Genomic DNA, 20,495 nt, shown 5'->3' with positions numbered 1-20,495 from the left:
CAGCTAAAACCTGCTGCATTGTGACCTTGGTTGTTTAAAGCTTATTTGACAAGATGTTTGTACTGAGCTACAAATGCAATACAGTCACTTCCTTCAGCTGCAGAAATCACGCTTAAAATGTGATTCTTTTTCATGAGGTCAGCCCCTGTCAACTGGAGCTTTGTGACATGGATCCCACAATGAATAATGTGGCTTTGATGCTGATCTATCCAAACCTCTGCTTGGTAACTCCTTCTTTCAGTTTTGCTTCCTCCTACACTTCTAAATCAAAAAATAATTCTATTTATAAGTCATTTCCTCAATTAAGTCAGTCTATTCTATAGACTAGCTTTACACTGTTTTTATTACATTGGTTTCCCAACAGATGGTGGTTTGTTTTGTTTCTTTTTTTTTTTCTCCCCCATGTTGGTTGAGAGATCAAAGGATTCAGCCATACTTGTCTTCGTTTCAGGAGGTGTGTGGATGAAATTTTACATATGTTTCATGACTGTGAAGCTGGGTTAATATTTTCAATTTTTATTCTAACAAGAGGCAAATGCTGAACTTCTGTGTTACTAGAAATGTTATGGGCTCTGCTGATGAACGAACATATTTCCACCCAGAAAATTGGATCAACATCTTAATATGACTGCCATCTCTCTCAAAAGTGCAATGTAAGTCTGTAATGAATTAGGAAAACTGTATCATCTCATGGTAAAGGTAATCATGTGCCAGTGGAAATATTTACCTTGGGTAAATAAATAATTAATCGTAACTTCCTTTAATTGATAGGATTAATACTGAACATCCAAATGTAAACATTGCGTGTATTTTCAGCTCCACTGGTAGCCATCACTAAAAATAATTTTCTTAAAGCAGTCACAAAACTTTGAGTCATCACTCGAACAATACTAGAAATTAATGTTTTCTTCTGTGACTCTATAAAAGAAGAGTGAAACCCAGTCAGATATACCTGTATAAGTCATATCGAATTCCACTGAAGACAACCGGTACTAGGAAAAAACACTCCACATTAAAAAAAAAAAAAAAAAAAAGACCCAAATCCAAAGAGTAACTTGAATCACTCATTATTTGAGCATATTCAAAGTTAGCCATGGTTTAAGGCATGGACTCACAAAGCAAGACATTGCACATAGTATGAGTGAAAATCCACCCAACTGTTCTGCACGTGCGCGTGTGCACACTCCACTCCGCCAATTTACTTCCATGGAGGTCTCTTTCTATCTCACTCTTTTATTTTTCTCCCCTTCAGCAGCATAAACAAAAGTTTTCCCACAGTTCTGAGACTCATTTCTTTGAACCTAATGAATATGTCAACTGGCTGTGGTTTCTTATTCATGGAAGTCATTCAGCTGTGCCATACTGTATACAGTTCTCCACTGCAATCAACCAGCATTTCTCAGCCACAGAAGGAGAAAGCCATGTATGGTGAGGGAACAATAGTCTTCTCAGTTATCTCAGTGCAAGAGTGCTAGTGCACAGATTCCTCTCATTAGGATGCAAGGCGTTCGAATTTGACACTGTTGTTCTCACCGGACTCTTTTTACACCAAGAAAATCTAAGAATAATTCTGTGTTAACAGTTATTTTGTGTGAGTGGAGAAGAATACGCAGGATCTTGCTACTATCAAGCTTTTTTGTGTCATCTCATGTCTCTAGTGATCAGACCAGATCCACAGAAAAATCAACACTCTCTACAGATCCTTATGAGTTGTCTCTCATCTCAGGGAAGTTTTTTATTAAAACCAACTGTAGAGTGCTGGAACATCACCTGTGGAGTGACTTCAATTTACATTTTCTTTAAAACATATGTATAATGTAATATTAAAGTAATATAGTTCCGGAGTTGATTTTTTAATTTTTTTCACTCAAGAATAAACTGGGAGGTCTGCCATAGCAATTTGGATGTATTTATCAAGTCTTAAACAAAAGTTAGATGCCGAATAGCTAAACTGATCAGACTTGAATAATAATAGGGGTTTCATTAGTGTTTTCTGCTGTGGAACAAATGGCACTTGCAGTTGTAAACTCTTTGTTCTGCTTCTCATCATATCTTACACCTCTCCTCTGTATGACTTGCTAAAGAATTCTGCAACCATTTTGCATAAACCATTTAAGTCTGTAGACTGAGAAATAAAGGTGAAGAAATAAAATAGCCAACTGCACTGTTTTGACTTATGATAGTTTAAAATTTGATTTCATTTCCTGCATGTAAATGTTCAACTTGTAAATCTCGAAGTGAACTTGAGACATAATTACTGACTTTCCGTCACTTTAGACATAAATAGATTCCAAATTGCTTAGGTGTAATTATGAAATATGCAAGGACAAGACTGAATGCATTAAATGACAGCTGAAAACCTACAATGTGCACATTTCCTGACGATGATTAAAGCATGAGCTCTTTGCTAAATACTTTCCCCAAAAATGATATTTGTACTGCAGCTGAATTTTAAGATACTGAGCCAGATCCTTTGCATACATATGATTTGGAATAGTCCTATTCTTACAAATATACCTTTACATTGGTAAATGGAAGATCAAATGGATCAGCTAGTTGTCTAATATTCAGCTGTCATAAAGACACGTCTTTCTTAACTGAATATGTCAGGATAATAAACATTAGCTGCAAATTTAAAGTATTATACTTTTAACTGTGTGGTTTACATCAAAAGTTTGGTATGCATTAATAATTTTTATTAGGAAATGAGTTCTTATGTTGTTAAAATAGGATACTTGGAAAAAAATCTCTTCCAAAATTTTTCTCTTCGCTACCTCACTTTGCTGGAGATAAAATATCAGTAGCAGCTGTGTAGACTTTCCCAACAGTGAGGAGTAGGAAAGAAGTCAGCCATTGCTGCCATGTGTGCTATGCAGTTGGAGAAGTTTACTTCATAAATTAAACTATTCTGACAACTAAATTATCACATAACGCCTAATAGTCCTACTTTAAAGGATCTACTCTGGAAATAAATTGTTACTGGAATAGTATTTTGGTTGGGGATGACAGGATGAAGTTTTGAAAAATCTGAGGTTTTCTGGTTTAAGTTCTCTTTTAGCAAACAAGCGTTCAAAATACAGCTGAAGTCAAAGGAGATCTGCAGTGTATTCCAAGACAGGCCTTCATAAATAGTAACATTTAACCATCAACCTGATTCATATTTGTTTACAAAGGGGTTTATGGAGTTTTTCAAAAAGTCTTTTAAATGGGAATCAAGTTACCTTTTCATAGTGACCTTCTGCTTCTGTAACTTTATCACAAGATAATACCACATAACAAGAGTTGCCATTTGGGACATAACACTCAGCCTGTAAGAACTACATGCTTCTGCATGACGGTGCAAAACAAAACCCTGTTTCCTTACAGAATATTTGTCAAACCTTACCAGAACAAATGACTCAAGTTGTCTTACAAGAAAGGACTGTCATGTTCTCTGTCCCTTCCCTGTACTCCTCTTGTAAATATTGTCTACAGGTCATTGGAAAGTTCCCATAGCATATCCCTTACCAACCAACGACATAGAGAATTATGGCTTAGAAAAAGAATCATAAGCTGTATGTAGTTGCATATAACTGTATATAAAACTATCTACTTCAAAAAGTGCTAGAAAGGTTATAGCTACGCCAAGATTTATTCTTTTTAGCACGTGAAGGTAAATCGTACATGTGTGAAAAGCCTGCTTTTATGTAAAGAGTTTTCACACAGGGTAGCCTAAGGGACTGGAAATCGATCTCATGTGGAGCAGCAGAAGTGATGGTTTGCAGACCCAGCGCCTCCAGAGAAATCAAGCCCCTTTATTTTGTGATTTTGGCCAGTGACCCTGTGAGATGCCTGGACAGATGTGTGTCTAATGCTGGCTATCCTGTTACCTGCTGTCCTCCACAAACAAGAACATCAGTACAGCAAAAATGTCCAGTACCTGGTATTTCCCACTATAGTAGAAATCATTACCCTGTTTTTTATGAAACAAGATGAAGTATATCAGCCTTTGAATATCCGAGAGAAGTTCTCTTTTTTTCCCATCACTAAACTACACAGATAATTGAAAGAAGTGCTCTAAAAGGTACTTACAGTATACATAAGCTAGAGATCTGGCTCTTCAGTTTCATTTTCGTGTGCTATCCTAACAGGATTTAAAAGGTTTAAAAAGGTTAAAGCATCTCTGAACTAAAATAGGCTGTTAGTCTGTAAACTAGATCTTTTATTGGCATTTCTCCATGATTGTAGTGATCCTTAGAACTGGTATGTGATGAATACTCATTCTACCATCCAATTGTTATATCACAAATGAGAGTAAACCTTTAACAGTATCCTTTTCCTTCATATTTTCTCCATATATTTGGCTAGCATATAAATGCTGTATAAAGGTATAACTAATTGGATGGAAAGCAAATTACCCTGAGGTGATTCTTAACTTAAAAAATAATTTACTCAAATATTTCACTTCAAAACCACAGATCAGAATCTTAACTGATGTAAACTGACACAGCTCTGCTGTCTTCAATGAAGGTAGGCCAATTTATGCCATATCTGCTACTCCTGAAGTCAATGTTTCACCCTGAATTTTATACTAGATAATGAAACACAACATGTTTTCTACCAGCAGTAACACTGGTCCTTCAAGTAATGTATTCCTTCAAAGTCAGAGGAAAAAAACTTCTCTTCCATCACTATATACATATATATAACATATACAGACATATATACAGACAGACAAAAAAGACAGATGCATAAATGTATCAGAACAGGATGTCCATTACTTAGAAAATGCACTCTAGACCTCTTCTAATGTGAAGTACAGAAGGGATAAAGAAAAGTGGAAAGTATAATTCAGCAAAATTTTATGAGTTGAACCAAAGATTTTTAAAATACACAGAGTCCGGAAAAAGTAAATATGTTACAGGTGGTAGTGTTATACAACGTCATGTGCTATAACTTAATGTTTTATGTACATCATAAATCTGAACTAAATTTAGAGCTTCTTTATTGATTAAGAATGAGAAATAACCTGCAAGTAAAGTGATCCCAGACCTTTTAAGTTCATACAGTTAAAAAAGAGTTTTAATTTGTTGGACAATGACAAGAAATTTGGGATTAGGAGACAATAAAAGAAGCCGGGTTAGTTCTTCAGACAGCATCTATTGATTCACCTCTGTTGAAGAAATCCTAATGTATTCCTGCTGAGGATCTAGCAAACAATTTTGTACAGCTCTTGCAATGCCTGTCTGAGCATTAAAAAAAAAAACAAAAAACCAAACGTTCTATATAGGGCTTTCTCTATACCTCCACCTGCATGTAAGGGTTAAGTAAATGGTAAATCCTGTTCTTTTCCTGCTGGTTCACAGAAACCGCCCCAAAGCGAACCCTGGGGACAGGGAGCAGGGCTCCTTCCCCTGCTCAGACACGCACAGGCAGGTGCATTCTGCATCCTGTTGTGATTTTCTAGTGGGTTTTAATGCACCTCTGTTTCTCCCTGCAGTTGGATTTGTTCCTTTCAAGCACAGATCTGACTTGTGTAATTTTGCAACCTCTAAGTACAACATTCCTACACATCCAATCCTGTTTCATCAGAAGTCAGTAGGAGCAGAACATGGCTTTACTAATTACTTTCTTGTTTTGTCTGGTAATTGGTTTCTTGTATTCTGTTGCCCTATGTGGAAAGAATGACACATGTTGCCTAAGCCTGGATCACTGAAGTTGGTGTAGTGTCTGTGTTAGGTCATCTTACCTAAACTCAGGCACATACAATACAGACATTTGCATATGAGCCAGTTTGCCCCATTCAGTGAAGATACAAATATAGCCTCTCTAATGGATGATCTCAAGCTTTAAATTAGGCTCTTCTCAGGTATTTTCTGCGTATACACATGCTAAGTTCTCTCTAAATATGTTCTTTCCTGCTTACTCATAGCTTACGTGCTTAAAGCCTATTCAAACATTAACTTTATTCTTCTCTCTAAATACTGTGGTTATTCACTTACACATCTGGAATGGATTTAAGCAAAGATTAGTCTGCTTTACTCCTTATTCTGTGGTATAATTCACAACATATTAGGTTGTATACATTTGCACAGATCATTTTTAATCAGATGCACAGCATGCTGTTCATATCCTTTTACCTTTTTATTATTATTTCTGATACTGTACTTCATCAAACTCAATTAGACCTGCCTAGTTTCATCACTAGAAATGGTTTTCTTCAAACATGGAATGAGGCTGCGATACACGGCTTCATATTGAAGAGATATTCAACAGATATAACAATTCATATTCCCATTACTTTATGACTGTCATACAAAGTAATTTATTTCCTTTCCCTAATCATAGAAATTGTACCATATTCCAGCCTCCTGCAGCCTGCTCCAATTGCCTCTAGTGTCTCTTCTATCACTTGCCACTCTTTTCTTCAAATTTCACTTCTCCATCCTCTTCAGTTTGGCACAAACTAATTTCCTCTCCTCCATCAGACTCAGGCAGGTGGGTTATATTCAGAGCTCAGATAAACAAGCAGTCTTATTAGACAGTAGGTACATTCCCCGACTATTCCCCTAATCAGTTCACATTTACCTCTCTAAGTGCTTGAAAAATAAATAAGCAGATGGTGAAGTCAGTTAATTTTCCACAAGTGTTGTGGCAGAAAATGAATCTTCAGGAAATGTTTTAGATGGCAATTTTTTAACTCAAAATCAACCACTTGCCTTCAGTCATACTTTTTACCTTTTATAGTGTGCTAGGGAGGTATAAACTATGCATGATACAGAAGCAGTGGCTCTTTGACACGTCCAGTGCTGCTGTCTGACATGACAATGTAAACCATCTGGCTCTCACAGATGCACTGTGCAGGGATGTGGGGGTTAATACTGTATCACAACCCCCCCATTCATGGTGTCTCTAATAGCTACTGTCAATCAAGCACTCTCCTCTTCCCCAGCTCTAAGAGGAGATGAACATTTGAAATTCCTGGCTAGGTAGTATGGGAAAGGAAGGAATAGGCTCTAACTGAGAGACAGAGACAAGCCAGATTATTTTTCATTGCAAACCTAATAAATTTATTTATTCATCTCATTTTCACCTTTGCACGGGACAGGACCAAGACTGACTGTCACATTTGTCAAAACCTGAGAAGACGTGAGCACTTCTGCCTGCCCCACTTTCCCTCTCCATGGGCAGACCTGGGCTGAGAAGGCAGTGACTGCTCCTTCACAACTGTCCAGAGGATACAGAAACTTGTGCCACTGGAAGGGCAGGTGAAGATGATTTCACTCATAGCTTAAGTATGAAAAGGAAATAAAAAGATAACAGTGTCTGAGACAGTTCAGATAAACATACTCCTGACTTCCCTCCTTTGCAAAGGTGAAACCACGGGTCAAGAGAATGATTCAGGCACACAGGGACTAAAAAGCTTACTGCATAAATGACCAAAAATGCAACCATTTAGATTTTGTTGATGGTTAGGGACTGCTAAAAAGAAGCTAAAACAAACATCCTCTTTCAGCTCCAGGGCCAAACACATCATTGACTCAAGCGTCTCAAAATCCAGAATGTTAAACCAAGGTTGGATCTGGCATCTCATCTCTGATCATCCTTTCTATAAATCCTTGATAAAGTGTGTGTTAGTTTTATGGTACAGTCATAAAACAGCCAAATGTAGAAGTAAATGACCTCATACCAGCTATCTCTCTCCAGATAGATTCACTTGGCAGATAGCCAAGAATTGATTGACACACATCTTACGGAACTGGAGTTAATTAATATGTCTACCAATTCCCAAAGGGATCTCAGGAAGCAGAGAATCTGTTTAATGCAGTAAGCAATGACATACTGTGTGTGGTCAAGAGACAATCACTAATTGCCAAGAATGCATTCTGGAATAAAGTATTAAAGAACATGAAAAAAATCCCTTCTACTTTGCAGCTCCTTTATCCCTCCAAAATCTTGTGCTTAGAACATTTTAAAGGCTCATGTTTCAAATATCAAAAGACATTTTTATAGGGAAAAATGGTTCCCAGACTACAAAGTCAACACTCTATTCTGTTAATTTTTCTACAAGAAGAAATTCTGATTTTTAAATACCTGAGTCCTCATTCATTTAACAATGACGTCTCTATTTTCAGGGAAATCTGAAAACCCGAATTGCAAAACCGTAAGTTAACTTGAAAGAGCTGTTCTTCAGAGATCACAGAAGCTACAAGTAATACAACTATAGATTCACCAGTAAAACTTATCTATAAACTAAGAAAGTGCTGAAAACGCATCAAGAGCCTGGTTACTAAACTGAAACAGTCCATGGAGGAATACTCAGGTAAGACAGCCTGAAAATAAAGAAAAGTGGACTAATTTATACTACATACTCATCTTAGTAAGAAAATAAAAGATTGGCTTTCCTGAAAAGAAAAAGGATTGAAGTGGAGCACAGAGACATGATAGTCAAATTTTCAGCCAAGAAAAGCAGCATTGTCCCATTGCTTTCTGTGAGGGCCATTGTTTCTCAGCAGGGAAGACCACACTTATCTCTTTAGTTATGACAATCACTCACAAAGCAGTACAAGGGCTACTGAAAGCTTTCTGCAGCACTAAGCAAAAAAAAAAAAAAAAATAAAAACAGTAAACTACAGATTAAAAAAAATGGGGGAAAAGATAGAGAAAAAATGATTTATTTTTTTCACTAAAAAAGTAAAGAAACAGAACCTAGGTCATATGAAAAACTGTCAGTGTGTTAGGAAAAATCTGATAAGTGAGATTTATAAATGTGTGACACTATTTTAACTCCCAGCTGGAAGAAAGTTGCCATCATGACAGACTGTACTGACGGGTGGGAGACTAAAGGACAGAGCCGATCCCAGAATAAGCACACAGGCTGAACTACCCCTCTTATAGCTGCTATCTGTCCTGACCAAAAAAGAGTGCTTTTAATTGCATGAACAAGGCAATCTTGGGTTCATGCCTTGCATGAACAAGGCAGAATGGGTTTATTCATATTTATTTAAGCCCCTGGGGGAAAAGAGGCTGCGTAGGGGAGAAAAGTACAGATTCTGCTGTGATTTATCAATCAGCACGTCAGCACCTGATTCAGGAGCAGGTCCTACCAGATCCCCTCACCGAGCCACAGAAACTAATGAGAGTGCATTTTAGGAGGCGGAGACTGGCTAAACACCAATAAAGACTAAAAACAGGAAAAAAGAAAAAATATTGTTTTAAGATAGTTTACCTCAGGATGGCTTCCAACATCAATATATGTGCAGACGGGATGAAAAGCTCCTGTTCCACAGGCGTACAAGTGGGTTTGGTTGTAAGCCTTAAGCACCTTGATGAAATTAGCACATTCTCTCTGCAAAGAAAAGTGGGGAAAAAAAAATTGTATCCGCAAAGTTATTTCAGTGCTTATGACTAATGGGAGCTCTTCTGTGTTAAGGATGTGTGGCTGAATGAGCAGGTTTTAAAAGTGTGATAATTTCATGCTGTTTATAAGCTTGTTTATTGCTAAGCATTTAATAAATAGCCTGATTTAGGCTCTCATTTAAATATCTTTGGCTGTCATTTAATAAAACATCCACCCCTGAAGAAAAGATTACAAAAAGAAAAATCCTAATTTTTGTTTCAGACATGCTTCATCTCTGTAATTTATGCTATTACCATGTTTGTAAGACAAAACCCATTTATAGAAATGTGTCAGAATGAAACGATGAAGAAAAATGGACCAACTGTTTGCTTGTGTACAATCAAGTAACAATTAGAAGAAAGATGGGCCAGATGGAAGGAGTTGATGAAAAACAAATCATTGATATAACATTTCTAACAATAATATGAATGCTGCCTCCTCCCGATTGTCTGTGTTTAGGGGCCAGTTTTATAAAGATGAATACATCCGCTAAACTTTAATGCAATTACTGACAGTCCCTAGAATATAAGCTTTGCAAAACTTGCACTTTTCATTTTCTACTTAAATAAATTATGTATCATGAGTAATGCCAGTTCTCAGCATTTAAAAACTTAATAGTAACATTAACAGTACCTGGTATAAACATCGTCTGTTATCTGTTAACAAAAATGCCATTATCAATGCCTTATGTTATTAAAATTAAAATGTCTAAACTGATAGTCAGGATATCAGCTTTTTCTGTTTATTTAATATCTTTAGTTCAATCAGGTCTAACAATGAAAAGAAATACATCAATGCCTGCGAATCAGTCTACTGACACAATTACAAATAATGGATTTCAAATAGGAGAAAAACAAGAACACTGAAATAAAATAACCATTTCCAGTAAAGCTTGTGTTAAAAATGAATGGAACTTTTCTATGCATATTTGATGACTGTTTTGGTACAGCACTCAGCTATACCTCTTCAAGTGGATCAGGACTCATGGAAACACCACCTGAGCTACGGTCTCTACAGAAATCTCATTGACTGGCAACATTTGTCTCTGCAACTTGCTTGCTAATTAAACCAGGTACTCACAAGCACAAAATAATGGTTCTGCCAGGAAAATGCATCTGCAATTTGAGGTATGGCTTCAGCCACCACAGGGAAAAGCAACAAACTTGCACAGATAAAACACTGATTCCCTGCCTCACACAAAGGACTGTACTAAAGCGACATTGCTCTTCCAATTTTACTGTTTGGTTGCGCAGTAGATAATGGCAACATATGAAATAGAGCACTCAGAGAAAAGCATAAGGAATCTTACTAAGTCCTTGGCTTACTGCTGATAACTTAATTTATCTTTCCAGCTCAGATGGAAGAGAAAACATAAAGATGGTTAAGGTAATCCAACAGGAAATTGAAAGAAAGAGAGATGGATGTTACCAGAGGTCTCTCTTAATTCTTCCATTCTGACCTTTCTTAATACAAACACACTAATTTCTGGTGCATACTTATTCTTCCTCCCACACATTTACAAACATGAGCATGCATTTCTTTTATGTATATGTATACACAGACTGCTTTCCGCTGTCACAGTTGTAGAGTACTAAGCAAATACCTGGCATAAACCATTAAAATTACAAGGTATGTTTTGATATTTTTCTTAATGCTGTTGTCCTTTGTTGCTTTTAATACAAGAAATATGTGAAAATCATATAAGTGTGTTAATAATGCAATGTCTGCTGAAACAAAAAGGGCAAATACTGCAAATTCATGTAACATTAAAAATGAACAAAATTGAAATAGATCCTTTCTTAAACTGATATTCTGTGTTTCAGATGGAGCATCTGCCTTTGACTCTACATAATTTAAAACTGTCCAATGATTTCTACATTATTAAATAATTCTGAATTTTTTCACTTACAGTTGTATCTGTCTGAATTTATTTCCACCACTGTTTCAGTAGGACTGGACTTTGCCTTATCTTTTTTGGTGTATCATGATTTTACAAATGCCTTTGTGGTCTACTACTATGTTTTGTTAAAGCTTTCAAAAATTGCCTACCTGAAGAACATGAGATGTTAGAGGTGGTGGACACATACATACCTTTGCAAAATGCTGTGAGTAGCTGGGTTAGACCCACAGCCAGTGTCAATCAAAACGGATTGTGCTGATTTCAAAGGAGATATTCTGATTTATAGTAACATGCCACCTGTGACTCTATATGATATTGCTAAATACTGTTCAGCTGCTTATCTATAATATACGGTGAGAAGGTATTAGATGCCTAATACTTTAAAGGTGAGATGGAAAACCCTACTTAGTTTAGGGGCAGAATCTTCTTTGATTTCTATGGACGGAAATTAAGAAAAAATCTATCATCAACCTCACTGAATTACTCCAGATTAACCTAAGGGTGGGGGGAGGGAAGGGGGAGTTAACTCTGTCATGGCCGTATTTGCACTTCAAGTGTTCAGGATTGCTAGTAGTGTAAGTGCGTTAATATCAGTAAGGTTACCATGGATTTACAATATATTCCTAAAAGCAGATTTGTTTTATTCATCCCTGCTTTTAAGCTCTCCTTAATTCCTTGTAGAACATGTTTTTTTACCATAGATGTCTAAGAAATACACAACCTAGTTAAGCAATGGGGAAGGTAAATACCTATAGCAATAAACCTTTGACTGTGACAAATAAATTTATATAACATTTAACGTTCCCAGTCCAGCTCAGATTGCTCTTATAGCTTCCCTGTGTTTTATAGCTGCATAAAGGAACCATTAAGGTCTATTCAGTAAATTCTCATACACCTCCCGAACAGATTAGGTTTCTTTATATATTTTACATGATTGTAAAAAAATAAATAAAGAGGGGTATTAAACCACAATAAATGACATCAAAGTAAAGTTACAGTTCTGATTTAAGCCCTTGTCAACTCAGGAAGTTCAAAGTGAAGTTCCTGCCCTGCCTGGGGGATGGTGCTATTCTCCCTGGAACAATAGCAACGTGCACATTGATTTCAACAGCAGGGAAATAAGATTCCTTCCTTTGTCTAACTGTGCTCAAGTACAGCTGGACAGGTACAGCGTGATGTGTGGAAACGGTGTACCTTTGTGTTTGGTATTTCGAACTTAGCAAGAGTCTGCTTTGTGATGGTATTAGGTTTTCCCAGTTTATGTGGCTCTGGGAAGAAAAAGCTTCCCGTAAATTTATAACAACTTCAAGAGCTTTGACTGTTCCACTCAGGCTCCAAATCTCAGCACATCACAGCCAAAGAAGGTACTCTGATTCGGGAAAATGTGTGAGCATTGAGATGACTTTGTGCGCATCGTGGCATGAGACTTGGGTGATGGATCCCACTGTCAGTGATTCCCCAGTCCTGCCCAAACGGCAAGGTTCCTACAATGGTAAGTCCAGTTGTGCAACCTGGCAGACGGCTCTGCCAGTCCCATCATCAGTGGATACGTCATCTCAAGTACAAAGCAATGATCCAACCCCCTTGGCTGGAGGCCTGGAATGACTTGGGTGTCTCCAATTGGGCTTGTCCCACTTGGCAGCAACGTCTCACCTTGCCAGACCCTCGGGCCAGCACGATATTATTAGTGTGAAGGTCTGTGCCAGCAGAATGAGACATTTCACTACATGATCTCAGAGTGTAAGGCACTGGAAAGTAGACAAAGACAACAAAAGAAATGTAGTATCTTGGTGAAATACAGCAGACGGAAGAAAATATCCAGTGGAGGAAAAGTAACCCAGAGCCAGAAGCTGTTAAGGAACAGATTGTCATGGAATTTAAATACTGTTTCTGCGTGCGAGTTCAGCCCCTGAGTACCTTTGTATCCATTTTCACTTTCTCCAGGGAAGGAATGTTGTTTAAAGGGAATTTATTCAGCCTTTGAATATTTTTCTTCAACAAGTAAAAGGAAGATAATTAGACTTCTAAAATTATTTTCTAGGTGGAAAACAGTTTGTTTTTTTGTTTTGTTTTGGTGTTTTTTGTTGTTGTTTATTTTTGTTTGTTTTGTGTTTGTTGTTGTTTGTTTTTAATAAGTGAAAGCAGGGTGGTGTGGGAGTTTAAAATACTTTTAGCCTAATAACGTGAATGAAAATCAATGTAAGGTTTGCAAAGTTCTCCATAGGTGAGAAAGTATTACTTGAATAGGTTATGAAAATAAATCTTAAAGAAGAGGAGCACTGGAATCATTATAAATTCTTCCACCTAATAATCCTGTTTATTGTAAAGGGCAGCTTAATATTGGGAAACTTTTCTTGTCTATATAAAGTTAAACACTAGTTTATGCCCTAAAGCTTGATATATACAGCAGAAAGCATAAGTGATTGCATATGGTACAGAATGGTTGAGGTAGATATTCAAAGAGAAAATTAGGTATGTCATGTGAGAGTTACTACAGTCCTCAAACCCCCCATTCATTTATCTTGCCTATCCCTGGAGAGGATTAATCTTCATTTATATTTCAATAAAAGGTATAATGTTTTCCCAAGAGCTGTAGGTTCTGCCTTCGGCCTTACACAGAATTATCTCTATCTTAAAATCCAAGCAGCTAAGCCCCCACATCATGCCTGAAACCTCTTAGCATAGCCTGCGAGGTCTTTCTCCCTCTGTTCTGACAGACTGAACTTCTTTAGAGAGCTACTTTTTACAGTGTAACTGCTAGATATGCTTCTGCAAACAGTCCTGTAATGGCATTATTGCCAATATCCTCCAAAGCATGGCCAAATAAATGGTTCCTGCCCTGAAGTGGCTCTGCCGTGTGCGGTGGCTGAAGCACCCACCCCAAACATGGGGCACAATACAGTTTGTTTGTCTGCTTGAAGGAATATGGACTGTACCCCTCACCAAAGCCCACGCTGAGGAGGTTACAGGGTTCAGATTCTCAGCTCCACGCTGACAGTTCATTGAAATGAAAGTGGTTAAAGCACAGAATCATAGAATGTCCCATTTGTGTCATACTACAGTAACCTGGCCAAAGCACTGCAAATTCTCCTGTACTAAACTCCTACTTGTATAACAAGTTGAGGTATTACTAAACTGTCACTTACATACAAAGTGTGAATTAAAGTCAAAGAGGTCCACTATGTATGGAGAGAGATCTTAACTCTAAATTTCAATTCCAAATATTATATACTGTGTTTAAGGGCAGAGGGCTTGTCTTGAAGAGAAGATAAAGTGTTAATTAAGTTTTCCACAAGGGCACCCACTATATGAAGATCAATATATCTGACTTACTAACTAAACATAGACATTTATTTTTTAAGGGTCTTCTAATATTTATATATCAAATTGATAGAAGGGCTTATGCAGAGAGAGATTAGCCTGAAAAAATAAATTACAAAGAAAAAGCCTGCAACCAAAAGCATAGGAGCCAAATGCAGAAAGACTGAAAAACAAACAGTACAGATATGTAACACTGATTAGGCTGTGTTATGCAGACTTTTCCCGGACAGTTACAAAAATAAAGTCCATCCATCTGTCAAAACATCTGCTCCGCATATGAAAATTAAAACAGAATTTAGCTGGTTTTTATGAGTTTCCAGTAATTATCTCTCCTCCAGAAGCCTGGAATTTACATCCTTCGATCTGGATTACTGATGCAGCAAAGACTTTTTAATGACATCTTTTTAAGTGGAAGTTGAAGGGTAAGTCCCTGTGACCAACTAATATCCAGATTTTTCTCCTTATTTTTAGAACGCTGTTTCATTTTTTTTTAACCAACATCAATGTCCATACTGCTTCTCAGATATTATAGCAAATTCAAATGCCCAGATTATGCAGGGCAATAAGTAGAAGGCTAAATAAACCATCACAGTATCATTAGCTTCAACAGTTTTCTGCTGATTTAATCCAGATAAGGATTAGACCCTGAATAAATTTTTCCTTTATTTCAGCCTTCCCACATAGCCAAGTGATTAAAATATCAGAAGGTTTTGTCTAAACTGGATGGACAAGGGGATTAAAAGCTATCATTTAACAGCTGGATAAATAAATATGTTTTGTCTTTCAAATAAAAATGGATGGATAGTTTCCATATAAAGTCCCATGCATGAGCTTAATTAATATGTGGTCGGTTTTTTAATTCTGTCCAATTAGCTGAATTCTCAAGTGACGAGGTCAGGGTTATCCATGATGAATAAGTAATCCCTGATATTACTGCTGTCATTCAAATTTATCACACTGCTGAAAGATGTTCCCAACTTACCAGAGAGCTTTTTAACTTCTCCCTCTTGCTGGAGGGCTTCTGACAGCTGTGATCTGTTCAGTCTGTATTGGCTTGGTATCTTTTCAGTATGCAGCAGCATTGTTTCAGGGGGAAATATTTCTAGAGTGCTAGCACAATAAATGTATGTCTAATTGCCATGTACACAGATGATTGATTCTCAGCTAGATCCTGCAAACACTTTAGCATGTCAGTAAGCATGTGCAAAGAAGTCCTCTTCAGAGTGAGCTCTATATGGCATATGCTTTCACAGCCCTCGCTGCTTGTGTGCATGTTTTTGTAAAATGCAGTAACATTATTTAAAAATTATTACTGTTTCCCTCCTTCTATTACAGTAACAGTTAGAAAAATATTGGTCAAAGAGCACAGTTGGCTTAAACAGACCCAGAATAGGCAAGCAAAAAAGCCAAATTTTTCCAATCCTGTTAAAATGCAATGACCTTTTAAAATTTTATTTTATGGGAGTAAGCTAGTTGGTAACACTGCTGCAAAGCTACGTGCTAAGTACTGCATGGGCAGTAACAGGAAAGTCCTTGACCACTAGGAGCCTCGTACAGGCTCTAGTGTGTGGAGAAATCACACCTGGCACCTGTACTCAATGAGATAACCTTCCAGCTGAACCTGTATAGGCAGGTGTGCAATTTTAAAGAGGGGGAGGCCAGCTAGCGTGAAAACATTTGCAGTCTGTGATTTATTACTGTGTACCCCTTGTGGTTTGGATCAATAGCATCATTTCCATTCCTGTTTCGTCATTATTGTACCTTGCAATTAGCAGGATCAATGTTTTATAGTCCTACACTTTGAAAAAGGACTGGTCTGCAGTGGTGAGTGAAGTAAGCTGAGCAGCTGCAGTATCAGGGTCTGTGTTACAGAAAGGGATTTCTATTAACTTAGCTTTTGGGGAATTATGTCCCCATTAGTCAAAGCCTTGTAAGCAGTGTGTACTGCATCACACACAAATCCAATATAAACCTAGAGTATGTCTAGGTAAATAAAATTCCTAGTCTCTTTTATAAATATACGTTATTTTGTGGACTGAATTCTAATTATACATGTCTTCCCACCTCAGAGCTTTGAAAAGGCTGACAGATCCCCAGATTCACTGGCCCTTATATTGGATTGTGATCTGGAGGACTTGACCCCTCTGGAGATATCAGGAATGACACTACTCTTCGGCATGGTGATCACTGCCAACACTGCAGAGGAACCATTGATTAATTCCATATCTAGATTTTCCTCTGCTGTCAAGATGTGTTCTGAGAAATTTCAGACTGAAAGTGCTGATGAGGCTTGATAAGACGTTTTTGGTTGCCTAGTACAGCATACTGTACTTCCAGTTATCTTTCTAATTAAGTTATGTCTGTTATCTGTCTGATTTTTTGATATGACAAGAGTTCATGAGACTATTTAAAATGTATCATTTACTCAAGTTGCAGGATGTCTGCATGACTTTAAACCATTAAAGCATCAGGGCAAGAAAAGAGAAGCCAACAAAGCACAAGATACAAGAAAAGAAAAAAAAAAAGAAAAAAACAAGAAAAAAACCAAAACAAAACTAAAACCAGATATATCCTCTTTCTTTCAAGCCACAAAACTGCATGTCATATTAGCAAATAGTTGTATTGTCAGCACACTTGCACAGCAGATGGAAAGCTCCTCTAGTTCTTCCTTTTTGTTAGTGAGGATAAAACACAAAATGTCTCCCTGCCTACCTACGTACTTGCAAATCTGGTAGTCACTACTGGTACTTGGTCATTTGGCCCAGAATTTGCCACTAAGGCTGAGAATGGAGGTAGCTAAGCCGGTTGGGATAAACCCTAGGCTCTGTCCTGAAAAAGGTCTTAAGCCAGAAGCCATTAGAAGCTGTGCTTTAAAGATGCCTCCCTTGACTGCACAAACTAAAGGCACCAGGCCTTCAAGTATTTGTTGTCAGCAATAAGCATCTGACCCAGGGATCTTAGGAAGTAATATTTCTTAATTTTTTTTCTTCATTCAGTATGTTCAAATTACAAGACATGCTTCCAGTCCTTAAATCTTCATTCGGTAGATGCAGATAATAATTGTTCTGGACCTGTGAAAAGTTAGAGGGATGCCAAGGAAAGGCTGCAGCACTAAATACCTGGTTTAATGACCATCTCATATTTTTGTACATCTGGTTAATGCACAGTTAACAAGACAAAACAAAATCTTTGGTGGATGCAGTCCAGCAAACAAGTGGGTTTTCAGGATTTTGCAGCCACAGAATGATTGTTGTACATTAAACCTTTCCATGAGTGTTAGTGAGCTTCACTTATTTTGAATTGTTTTGTTTTCCAGTAATATGCACTTCCTACAGCACAGAATGAATGTATTTAAGGAACTGAAGAGTATCTCAGGAATAACTCAAAACATTGGGAAGCCAGTCCTTCTCTGACCATAACTTGGAAACAAAATTGGTTTTGCTCTGTAGACTAAACCTGTCCCACGTTTTGAGCATGACTTTATTAGCAAAGAAATGGACAATATTGTTCAGTTTCAGCTCAAGCAGTCACACCAGGCCCAGCAGCAATTTAAGTTGCAACCACGGCTTAGATCTGAAGAGTCTATCTCATCTATCTCTTCTATCTGGGTGAGGTAATCACCTGTCTCCTGGAGAAATCAGATTACACCTCACCTTTCGGAATAGGATCAACACCTGCTAAATGGGTGGAGTATTTCAGACAAACAGGTTGTCAAGCCTGTTATAGGCACATCAAGCACTTAGACTCCATATCAGTCAGCTTGACTTTATTCAGCATATCACAGGTACATCCTGCAGTGGCTTTCCACTCACAACCACCTAAGATAAATATACTCAAAACTTCTATGTTGAAAGTGAACGTAAAACCGTGAAGTGCTGAAAGGAAGTAAAAGACTGTTGCAATTATAAGGGACAGTTGCTAAGCAATGTGTGTGCCTGTAAATAAACATACTCTGTAAGCCAGAATACCAAGTTACATGTGCCTTACTGTGGGAATCTGGAAATTTGTGTGGGTACATTAAACTATTTTGTCACCACAAAGAGATGCTAAACAGAAAAACCCTAAGTGACAGAAGCTTAAAATTCCCACTCAGTAAAAAGTTGTCACCAAAGTGAAATTGTTGAAATGAGAGTTTGCTGAAAGATTTGGGGTTTTTTTTGTTAGGTTGATTTGGTCGTGGTGGTGGTTTTGGTTTTTATGTTCATGATACATGTATACTAACCTAAAGGCTTGGAAGATGTTAATTGAGAAGGAATAAGCCAAGGAAAAAAGAGATCTATAGATTATTTGATCCAACACAGATCACATCACTCAGTCAGAAAATGAAAAAAACAAGCAAACAAATAAACAAGCAAAGACAGAAGCGAGAGAGAAAGATATAGATTCTTCCTTTATTTACTGGTCTCACTTTTCTTGTTCCACCATCTTCAGAACACAAAATTTCTCTGTACTGAAAAGGTTTTTTAAAGATCTCTTTTGACATGAAAATGTGGAAACTAAACAAACCACTAGCTTCGACACAGGAAATTATCGCATATTATTTCCTACATTATATTAAGAACTTTCCCCTTAGTTCTTTTAGTTATCATAAAAGAAAAAAGACAATAATTTAGACTTGTGTGCAGCAGGGATGTATTAAGTAGACCTGTTTTTGTTGTAAGTAACAGAAGTACAGAAAAAAAAATTAGTTGCAGACTAATTTAATAGTGACATAGTGACCATATCTTGTGTATCATAACAAGGAATTACCCCACACCATGTTGAAAATGCAATAGCTGGTAACTCAGCTGTAAATAAAGAATTCTCAGACTTTGCTAGGGCCAAAGTAGGGCCTTGAATAAAATTTATTGATAGAAAATTTAGCCCCATGATTTTGCGAATGATTTTTTCCTCATTTCTCCTTTACTTCCCTTTTTCTAACTTTGTGACCGTATTTCAAAAATAACAAAGAAAGCACTTCTGCAAGACTGCATTAAATCTGCTGAACACTAAATTTCTTTTAGAAGCAAATTTCTACAGTCACACCTATAAACAGAAATACATGCCCAAAATTGGAAAATCTAAAATTAGAAAATTAGTTTTCTTCTTAACCTATATCAATTTGTTCACCATACTGAAAGACTTACATGACTTCCTGTGATAAATAAGTGGGTAAAATATGAAAATCTGAACAACTTAATTCTTCCTCTGTACAAGTACACAAGTTATTGGCCTCCAGCAACTGATTTGCCTTGGTAAGTTTACGTAAAGAAATATATGCAAATGCCTAAACGAACACAAGCCATAGGATTGACATCTGAACTAGGAGCCATAAATGAGGCTTTATGCTGGTGGGTGTATTGTGGGGGTCTATCCAAAAACTGTAGCTGGCACAACTAGAAATTCCCAAGGGTAAAAATTCTGCTAGAGAGCTTCACAGGACTTGGAAAGTCTCCAGTGTATTATACTTCTTTTTTATCAAGCTCAGTTCACCTCTAAGTGAAGGGGTTGTAGGTTTGTTTTATTTTCTTTTCCCCATCTGCCTTTCTCTATTGTTTGTAGCCTGTGCAAAGCAGTTTTACAAAGCAGCAATATCAAAGCAGCACACTACTTACACAATGTCTCACTCTCTCATCTCCGACATGGTAAGAAATGCTTTGGTAAGAAATCATGTCCACATTAAAGATCATGGACAAGATTAAGAGGTCATGAGCCCTCAAGTTAATAAACCCAGCATACTAACTGGGAGAGTCAATAGAGTTGAAAGGATATATAGTGGCACTATTTGTCTTACAAATGGTTCAGTCACATTTGTCCTTGTAGTTGGCAATACTGAGAGTAAATTTTGCCCCTAACCTCACTGGAGGACTTTTGCTTGGAATTTTTGTTCATTTTATACCTGCTCTGGTTTTGGCT

The 20,495-nt window shown here is 37.2% G+C and overlaps 1 protein-coding gene across 1 annotated transcript in view; it reads right to left on the bottom strand.

Moving 5' to 3' along the window:
- SEMA3A (semaphorin 3A) overlaps positions 1-20,495 on the bottom strand; it is a 171,309-nt gene that overhangs the window by 92,594 nt on the left and 58,220 nt on the right. Inside the window, exon 4 of the mRNA XM_082043751.1 lies at positions 9,209-9,328. Within this exon, the coding sequence (XP_081899877.1) occupies positions 9,209-9,328 (120 nt within the window). The remainder of the gene's footprint in view (positions 1-9,208; positions 9,329-20,495) is intronic.

Source organism: Streptopelia decaocto (assembly GCF_964273445.1).
Source record: "Streptopelia decaocto genome assembly, chromosome: 1".
In the NCBI taxonomy this organism is placed as follows: domain Eukaryota; kingdom Metazoa; phylum Chordata; class Aves; order Columbiformes; family Columbidae; genus Streptopelia; species Streptopelia decaocto.
The sequence above is the reverse complement of the archived record's forward strand: the minus strand, read 5'-3'. Positions and strand labels throughout refer to the sequence as shown.